The sequence below is a fragment of the Haemaphysalis longicornis genome, unplaced genomic scaffold, assembly GCF_048455015.1.
Source record: "Haemaphysalis longicornis isolate Haplotype H1 unplaced genomic scaffold, Haemaphysalis longicornis Haplotype H1 scaffold_8, whole genome shotgun sequence".
NCBI classification, from domain to species: Eukaryota; Metazoa; Arthropoda; class Arachnida; order Ixodida; family Ixodidae; genus Haemaphysalis; species Haemaphysalis longicornis.
The window spans coordinates 158,081,324-158,091,580 of NW_027526445.1; the positions used below are offsets into that span (position 1 = coordinate 158,081,324).

Genomic DNA, 10,257 nt, shown 5'->3' on the forward strand with positions numbered 1-10,257 from the left:
AACAGACGCATTACTAAGGGGCAGCTATGTCCTATGATATGCAGATTGGGGGCATGTAAGTATAACCTGCTTTAAGCAGTACATTTGTCCATGCACATATTATTCGTGGTATTTACTCTTCTGTAATACTTTGGCGATGTACTAGGTATTAACATTGGTATCCAAACTGTTAGCTACGACCTTGTCCTAACAGCATCTCAATTCGCTTCGAATCAAATTTGAACTTTCTGAATTACCGACGACTGGCACGTTCACATTTGACTGTAAGCATACGCTCCTTATATAACTGTGTCTGTATCCACTTCGGTTAGAAAAGCACAGATAGAAAACTAACACTCCGCAAGAAATGTTTCATGCTGTTCGTGTAATGTGGGCTCAGCTATCGCCATGCAACACGGTATATTAGCAACTACGTTGGGAGAGGCCACCAATAGCGTTATCGCTGGTTCATCTCGTACTCTGTTTGACTTGCCGTATGAATATCGTGCAATGAAGAAAACCGGGCACTGTTTGAACGCACGATAAGCAGAAAAATTGCATTCATTCGATTATCAGTCCTGGACCGTCCGCGAACTTCCTTCCCTGGACGCGATCCGGCGCTCGCTTATCCAATTTATTCTTACGGAGCCTCCAGTCCCAGGGCAGTCCGAGGACTGCCCGCGGACTATCCAGGGCTGGTCAGTCGAAGATGTCCATTGTTTGCAATGACTGAACTGTGCAGTGTTTCGACAGGATCTTGAAGCGAAGGACAACAGCTTTAAGAATGAAAAAAAAAAAATACCGGGCCATCTCCATTAACGTGAAACCTGGTAAGGGGCGAAGCATGCAGCGTATAAGTGCATTCTTGGCGCCTTGGCGTTTTTGCCAATGGAGATGAAACTGTTAGTATGTGCAGGTATACAGCTTTGCTGTAAAAGTCTCTTGCCTTTGAAGCGCGAAGCTCTCTAGTGCGAGGCGTAAACGAGTGTCCCGTTGTTTTAGATGCGAAGCATCTCATGTTTAGGGTTGTGTCCCTCCCTCCCTCGTTGTCGTTGTCCGCCGTCCGTACTCTACTGCGCATGCGCGTCTCTTCAGCCCGTCAGCGTTTGGGCTGACGTCAGCGCAGTCCGCTATAAAAAGAAATAGTTAGGCAGCGCCCGGTTTCGATCCCACGACTCTCTGGCCGCAACGGGAGGTACGTGGCCCTCTTCCCACTGCACTACAAACCGTGAAGGGAGCATGTGCTACGAACCCGCCTTATGTCCTTCACTCATTCAAACTACGTCAAGAATCTACTGATACAAAGAAGGCACGCGAAGCTGAACGTCAACGGAAACGACGAACTGAAAACTAATGGCAACTTCAGTCGACCCCATGGCTACTTCGCATACTACTCAGGGTTCCCCTACGGGAGGATGATGTAATTTGTTTATAGTGTGCGTTACGTTCTAGAGCCAGGCGCAAAGGAGTTTGCCAGTGTTTTAGTACCGTGACTACATGAGACGAACGACGATTACGACGACGACGACGATGACAGGAAACGCCAACAGCCCCAGCCCCTTTCTTTTAAATTGCCGCAGGTTTTCCTCGATGCGACGCGCGCACCTTGAATACACGTTTAATAGGCTGAATCTCCCTTTATCTTTAACCGTTATTCTTTCCCTGGGTGCTTCCGTCATAGGATATTGCCACAGAGATGTTGTGACCGCCTTTTATTCCTTTGTTGCGGCGACAGGCCGGATGCCCTGCTAGATAGCTATGTCTTCATTGGCAATTTTTTTTCCTTACAATCCTGTTCTATCCAAAGATTTCCTTTTCTACTCTCTATATTTTTCTCGTACTTCATTTTTTTTCTCTCTCTAAAATAAACCGGGTCACAGCCCAATTATTGCAGGCAGCTTCTTGGCCAATCCCCCGCGTGGGTACGCGCCATGACTTAAGGAACCAACCAACCAACCAACCCTAAGGGGCTTCGCCCCTGAAATAGCTGGCTGTCAACGCACGACAGGCGGCAGGAAGAACGATGGCAGTGAAATTGCGGATGAGGCGGTCATAACGGAAACCACAGAGAACGGCGTGAATTGCCCAATATTAAGAATATAAATTAAAATGCGATTACATGAGCTGATGATGCGATAAATTGTGGCAGATTAGTCGATTACGCCTATGTGTCCACGACGTCGCGCTATATACTCTTAGCTCAACCCATCCAAACGTTTCTGTGACATCTTCTCGTTTGTGCATTGACAGCCAAGTATTCTTTATTTTTCGAGCTCTACGCCTAGCACTTCAGAAAAGCATGTTTAAGAACAAGCCATGAGAACTCATCAAACAGCAATCCCGGCGTGCGCTTTTGTTGTAACCATACTCTCTCGTCTCCATCTCCAACGCGTACGGGGATTTGTACTGCGCCAACTATTTCATCTGCTCGCTCTTCGTTTCCATAGCAACGGCACTCGCTCCCCTCGTTACCATAACAGCTGCGATCCACACAAGGTGTGCTGGAAACGACCTCACAAACTGTGGCAAGGGAAGTTTCCCGCTGTAATAAGGTGACCAAACGATTACGTGAACTTGATGCTATTATTCAAAGCTCCGTCTCGACCTCACAGATGGAAAACGAATGTATAGTTGACAGCAGCAGAACGTGTTTCTGTAAACATGTTTGAGAAATTAAGTCCTGCGTCCTAGCTTGTGTCATTGTCTCTCTGTTCCCTGCGCCACTGCCGTAGCGTACTGTGTGTGTGTGTGGAGGAAGGGAGTGTCTAAGTGAAGTGTGTGATGTCAGTTGCAATGACATCAAGAGACCGACAGAGCGGCTCATTTGAGCTCGCCTGGCGCACTCGCATTGATGATTGAGAATTTTGTTCAGTCGCTGCGTGTCGGCAATCACTTCTTCTGGTCTCTGAGCGTAGCTGGCCCCGCACTGGTCCTGGTCCTCAGACGTTGGTCCTCCGAGGCACGTGATGGCGACCTCACAGTCAAAATGACTGTCCTAAACGACACGTCGGCATGCGGTGCTTTTTAGGCCTATAGTTTGCTTTTATTGAAGCAAGAGCGGTGCTTGCTGCGTTTAGGCGACGAGGTATACAGAACAGGCGATGTGACGTGCACGGCAGGATACTAATGAAATGAATCCCTTAACAGCTTGTTTCTCTAAAGCTCATTGTCCGCGCCTCTAAGTAAGTACTCACGTAGGTTACGAGTCTTTTCGGTTGCTACTGTACTAGGCCCTCCGGGGCCCAATCTGATGTCCCTTGTTACGAATCAGCCCGCCGCAGGGCTTTGTTCAACACTCCTCGGCTGTGTGGCGAAGCCTCCACTACGTGCGCTTTTCAAGCAGGCCCTTTCTGTCGGTGACTCACACTTGCAGCCGACCAATTCAAACAAGCTGCTACACGTCTGGATCAGAGGCGCCTCGCTATCGGCGTGATTCAAACTTCGGTGGCTGCCGACGCAACACGCAGGGACTTGTCCGAATGACGCGGAAGCCGCTGCAGAGACCTCCTCTCCCCCCTCTCTCGGCTTCACCGTGCGCCGCTACCTACTGCTCACGAACTCTGGAAAGAGTGTTGTGTGTGTCTGTGCCGTTCATGTCATGTGCACAATCTAGAGGGAATGCTTGTTTTATCGTTGGCGCTTTCGGTATAAATAAGACCCCCCGAGCGCTGTAGTTCATTCCTGTTCGAGCATTGAATCAATGCTGTCACTCTGCTCTAGTCTTGTACTGTAAGCTCGCCCGTCGGGGCATTGTTCTTTGGCTGCGGCTCATCTCTCGCCATGAAGTAATCAAGTTAAGATTGCCTTCGACTTCTGGTCTTCTTCGAGGCAGCAACATTGGCTGGCCGCTCGCTTCACCACGCTACCACACGCATGTCGGAGGCGACGGAGCTCGGCTCGGGTACGCCTTCCCGTATGCAACACCCTTTTCGCGTTCATCGCTGTTAAACTTCCTGTGTGTTGCGGAGACTGAGTGTGGCCTTGAGGACTGTTCCGGACTGGCCAATGGAAGGAGTTTTATACAAAACAAAAGTAATTGAAGATCTATTGGTGAATGTTGAAGAACGTTAGAACCTATTACCTCTTCCTCGCCGGCAAGAAGCTTCGTCCGATGGCATGTCTTGTTCCTACTTTAGAAGCTTCACGCATGTCCCTCATAAACAATGCCAATCGTACTTTGCGTTCTAACCGTTTTAGTGGTCGCGTTTTGCTCGCATTAGCAGCCGCAGTGGCTGTCTAGTCGCTTCTTTTGTTCACTACCAGTATCGGCATTTCGTCGACTCCAATCCAATTCCATCCTCTCTAGCCACCTACACGGCAGTGCACTCGCGTCACACTCCATTTTTCGCCGGGACGTCGGGCAACTGGAGCTAAGCGGCGAGAAGCCTGCCGTCTCCCGAGCTAGACCGGCAGTTGCGCGAAAACAGCGCCACCGCTGCCGTCAGCTCGGCTTTACGTCACCTCTTTCCGCACACGCCCTGTCGTTGTCTGTTCTTCTGCCGCTCTGTCTACGGCGCAAATTTTATTGCGTGAGCTACACTGGCCGAGGTTGAGCAGTTTCGCGTGGCTCCTGGAGAGCCGTGCGGCGCATGCGCGAGGATCAGTGACGTCACACGGCGCACAGAATGTTGCTCGCTGCCCGGCGTCTCTCACACACCCCACGCGCCCATCGTCTTCGCCACCTCCGTTCCGCACGTGGCGGCCCGGTCCATTTGGCGATCGTGCGAGGGGTTGCCGGGTGTGGAACCGATGGCTCGTGCGTCGCAGCAACACCGGCGTGCGTCTGTAGAACCAGCGTAGCTCTGGGGTGATTGGTGACGCTGTGCCGGAGCCGCTTGATAAATATACGTGTGTCCCATAATGCGTATACCGTGTCTGTGTGTGCGTTATTGAAGCAGCAGTAAGTATGATAATCAAGCTAATCCTAGACAACCAGGAAAGCTAAGAATAACCAGCTGAACCTTAGCCCACACAACGTATACCCTGGCATAGCCGAGCTAAGCCACTGCTAATTTTTTGCCGATATGGGCCACATATGGGCCACATGGGCCACTCAATAAAGAAGAGAGCGTCGATGACAGTTTTTTTCTCAATGAGAAATGTCTCTTCTCCTTCTCCGCAGCCGTCTGTTCTCCGAAGTGCCACCCGGAGCATGGTTACTGCGCGCGGCCCAACGAGTGTCGCTGCCGCGTCGGCTGGATGGGCGAGAACTGCAGCCAGTGCTGTCCGTACCCAGGATGCAGGCACGGCAGCTGCGGCAAGCCCTGGGAATGCGCCTGCGAGCCCGGCTGGGGAGGCATGCTCTGCGACAAGCCCCTGTCCGCCTGCGAGTCCCAGAAGTCTCCGCCGCCGTGTGCAGAGGGCGCCACCTGCGTCGACCTGCCGGACGGAGGGTTCAAGTGCCTGTGCCCGCATCCTCATCCCCAGGGGACCGACGCCAAGGGACGAGCAGTAGCCGCCACCAACTGCACCTACACGGAGAAGCGCGCCACGCGGTAGCACGTGACTCGGACGGCGCAGCATCGTTCTTTATTTATTTATTGCGGAAGTGTTCTTGTAAATACAGCGGCACCGGTCTGTCTCTCCCGGCCGACTAATCAGTGCGACCTTCTAGAAGATCTACAGATCGATTCATCACTCACCCCATCGAAGCAGCCGATCAGCCAATCAGCACACTGGTGCAACCATTGGATAAATCAACCAATCAATCAATCAATCAATCAATCAATCAATCAATCAATCAATCAATTAGTGAGTCACTCAGTCAGTCCGTCAGTCAGTCAGTCACTCAGTGAGCCATTCGGTCAGTTAATTAATTAAACAGTAGTACTTCAATCAGTCAATCAATCAATTAATTTTATCAGCAAGTTTTCTGGCTACTTGCAGAATAACTTATTTTGTAATAGATGGCATTTAAATAAACTACAAGCACAGTCAGTAACTGATCAATAACTAAACCCCAGCCGAACATCATATTCATGAAGGGCAGTATTAAGTGATAACCATATTCATAAACCTTTAAGATTATTGTGGTCACATTCGTCCGTCACTATAGGCCGATTAACCAGGCACCGTATTAATTATGTGTATCTAACAGCTCATTGGAAGGCAATGATATCGCCAGCCACCGTGTCTATTCGTAGGACAGAAACACATCACGACATGTATAATTATCTGCAATTCGAACGGAACAACCCACGTCCCACCGACTATCATTTTCACCAGAGGAAAAAAAATGTTGATTGGTCCTTCAAGTCCTCCTTTTCATTTTGGGTCACATTTTCAGTAAGAAAAAAAAATGTTAACGTCCAATCAAGTTTTGGGTAAGATTTTCTCTCTGCTTTTTTGCATCCTTGTTCCTTCGAAGTTTTTGTCAGAAATTCGGTTATGTATTATTGTCTACACTGAAGGGCGTAAACCAATCGCATCCCTTGCATTTGAAGAAACCAAAATACTCTTGCAAAAAAAACTTCCAATTTAAGATGTGGAGAAGGAAAAGAGGCGAAATCTGCAGAAAAGATCCTTAACCACGTCAAGATCGAGAGTCCTTTTATCCCCACTGCAATATGTTTAGCTCCTCCATAGTCCGTATTAAGCTGCGCACGCGCACTGCGAAAAGCTGTGCCAACGTTTACAAGAATCCCGCTTGCCCTAAAAGCAAGGTGCCCGGAGCCGAGGCTGAGAGCATTGTCGCGAATCTCCCGCTAAGCTCTTTGGAGAGCGCATCACGGTGCTGTGACGTCACGCATTCACGTAACAGCCCCGTGATCTCACGTCTGTGACGTCACGGAGCAACGAGCATTGGCTCAACGCTTCGTCTAGAGGTGGCAACCCGCGCCCCGAGGCCAGGGGCTGGTTTTGGTTACTGACGTCTCCCTCATTGAACATCGTACACACAACGAACCGATGAACAGGATTGTTCTAGCGGTGGAGAGTCTCGTGAACTCCGTACGAAACAGGAACTGATGAACATGAATATTCTGTCAGTTGATCTTTCTTGTAACGTGCATGGGAAGTTGGTAAAGAAAGAACTGCGCATGCGCCATTAAGCAGGAGGGAAAAGTGCACTGGTGTTGGTTTCCGTCACGAGACTGTCAGCAGGACTATCTGGAGTTAGGGAAAGGGAGCATATCTCTTCACTCTACCAGAGTCCCTTCAAGCATTGCGGGACTCTGTGATTCTACTCAGACTGATCCGGGTAAGACGTGATGAGCGCAGTTTAAACAGGGTTAACGTATAATGCTGTGCGTCGTTTTCGGCTTCAGTTGGCGGTCGTTCGAGTTGCGAAGCCTGCGACAACGGAACACTGCTATGAAATTGCAAACGAGGGAAATACGCAATCATTCATGCTCCCGCAAAGCGTTGGAAAGAATGGCAGCTAATGTGTTTTCCCCCTTTTCCTTCGTTACTATTCATCTGTGGGGTGCTTCACCTTGAAGCGTGGTGGCAGCTCAGTCGTTAAACATCTACAAGGCGCGTTTATACTAAGAAACACAAGGTGAGAGGCGATTCCAGAACAGTATGTTCCGGAAAAATGGGATCTGTGCCAAACGAAACGAATACTTCAGAGGGCCGAAATCATTAGCACTGAAATGATTTCAGAATGATTTCAGAGGGCTGAAATCATTAGCGAAGCGCGCTTCTGAGCCCAGCTGGGTCGTAATCGTGCGCCCTGGGTGGTTGAGTACGAATTGAGCTGTAGTGCGGCAAAGATTACTTTATATTGCCTGCGGCGTGACAAAAGGAGTGGTTTGTTACAGCCCGGGGATTTCTCGCACGGGTAAGTAGGCTTCTGAAGATTATGATGATGAGGATGATGATTATGAAGCGGTGTCATCATTTTCCCCGTCCCTTTCTTCGCGAGCGTCACCAGCACAAACATTCGTCTTACATGTGGATGTTTTGAACGGGATCCTTACGGTTGCATCTCTGTATTCATTTATTATTTATTTCATTAAAACAACGGTAGCTCACATTACCTGGTTTGTCCGTGTTTCTCTCTGTTCCCCAACCTCTACTAAGCGCGGCGAACCTTCGCGCGCTAAGAAATCGACCGGGATCTCAGGTTCTGGTCGGCCGACCTAAAAAGGCTAAAATTCAAAAACACAGTTCGTACTTGCCAGAATGTCTCCTACTCGCCATGGTTTTCCTGGTGGACGGGGAACACAAAAACAATCCAGCTCACTATAGATCTCAGCACACGTTCAAGATTCCTAGGTGGTGTGCAAAATATATAAGCCGTAGCCTTCCGCTACGACGCTGCGTCTTATAGCCAAAGTATGGCTGCGACCTTTAAAACCCCGTGTTGAACTGTTAGAGCGAAAGCTGTATTACAGGTACAACTCCCGAAAACGCATCGCTCCATCAACGACTCGTAACGTCAATCTGACCTTCCGGCTAAGCCAAGGTCAAGCGAACGCCTCGTACGGTTGCGGAGTGAAAACGTCTAATCGCTCGTTTATTCCAAGCGAAGGGGGTTGTGGAGGAGGGGATAAGGGAAAAGAGTAAGCGTGCGTGCTATGAGAAAGTGATACAAGGAGGCACTGTATGCGCCATCCAAGTTCACCGCGTTTTCGCCCCTACAGTGCCGACTGCGCCAAGAAGCGTTTATGTTTATCTTGCGGTGCAGTTCTGGGCTTGCCCACTGCGCGCTCTCGTCGCCAGCACCGAGACATCGCTCGACAAACTGGGTTTAACCGCGGTCAACTACGGCAATTATTTAAAGCGAAGCTTTCTATGTCACACTGATTTGTCCGTGAGCGCCGAAACGCACTAGAGGAAAGCCAACGTTCTGTTGCGATGATGATGATCTTGGAAGTACCTAAAAAAAACGCTTCCCTTTGTCGGATTTGAACGCGGGTCCCTCGCGTTATGAAAGCCAACGTCTATCCAATCGCGCCGTTCCGTCACTTTTCTTTTCTTTATTGTGCGCCATTCCGACACGGTCGAATCAATTTGGATTTGGACAGGGGTGCATGGACGTGCAAAATTAGACAGGAAAATTATGCGCTCCGTTCGTCTAATGACAACAATAGTTGAACGTGAAGCTTTATTCGTGCAAAATAAAGATTGAAAAGGATCAAAGTCAAAAGTCGCTGCGTTTAAAAGTCCAAAATTCGCGCTAGTCAAAGTCAAAGCTCAACGAGTCAAAGTCCAAACCGTATGCCAGTCAAAATCCGAATTCAGACGACAAGCAAGGAATCCCTCATGGGAAAGCTTCGCGTTCGACCATCGTCGTCGTTAGACGGAAGGTGCGTGATTTTTGTGTTACGCAGCTCCAACAATACAAAGAGCTCTAAAAAGTTGAAAAAAAAAGTTGAAAAAAAGGCTTGATTGTATTTGTTCCGTGGTATCTAGAGACGATGAAAGTTCAGAAATATTTTTGTCAAGTTGCGTGTACATGTTTTTCAAATCCGTTAGTATGCTAATTGTGGTGGCCAGTTCTGTCTTAATGCCAGATATTTCTGATTGGATCGTAGCTTGACCAGCGAGCAACGTTCCTAAGATGTCTTCATTCGAAGGACCGGGACCAGGGTTTGCTTCGACGTCCCCGCAAACAAGCAGTTTGGGCACAAGGAAGCAATCATACGCCATTTTCGAGCATTGATGGTAAATACAAAGCTTGGTAAATACAGCGCTGAGTCGGCCTGCGTTTCGTTGGAACTGGTGTCGTATAGAGTGGCAGGCACTGAAAAGCTTCAAGGAATTGGTGATTGCTTGGAATTTCGAGCTGCTCCTATAGATACGCTACCACTCGTTGAATTTGCGTAAAACTCCCATTCATGAGGCTTGTTCTTTTTTGTGCGGGGCGATACAGGGTACATATATTCGCCAAAAGGCTTACCCGCAATGCACAATGAATGCCCCGTGCTACGTGTTCCTTCTGCTGCGCGTTTTTTTTTTTTTTTTTGTCCTTTCAACGTACCGTGGTGGTGTTGCCGGCATCCTTAAGGCTGGTTCGTCCTGATGGGCAGACGTGCAGCAAGCAGCAAGCAGCAAGCGAAATATAATTTCTCCTTCACGTAAACACAGGCCACACAGGTTTCATTGTATGTTTGTACACAATTGTTTACAGAAATAAACTTTCAAAGCTTGCGGTGTAAAGCGGAGAACGCACGCAGATGGCGCAACGCTTGTTCTGCCCTGGAGCCATGGTCGCACACACAGGGCGAATGGAGTGAGGGGGCTTTCCAAAATCTCTTTCCTAGAAGAGGGAGACGGATTAAACGGTGCGAACAAGTTATTTGTCGCGAAACGATGACTACCAGGAATTATTCT

General features: G+C 49.0%; 1 protein-coding gene across 1 annotated transcript in view; it reads left to right on the forward strand.

The window, feature by feature from the left end:
* The window catches only part of LOC144148554 (uncharacterized), a 62,685-nt gene extending 57,012 nt beyond the window's left edge, over window positions 1–5,673 (forward strand). The window contains exon 11 of the mRNA XM_077680072.1: window positions 5,102–5,673. Within this exon, the coding sequence (XP_077536198.1) occupies window positions 5,102–5,478 (377 nt within the window). The 3' untranslated portion in view covers window positions 5,479–5,673. The remainder of the gene's footprint in view (window positions 1–5,101) is intronic.
* Window positions 5,674–10,257: the final 4,584 nt, after the last annotated feature.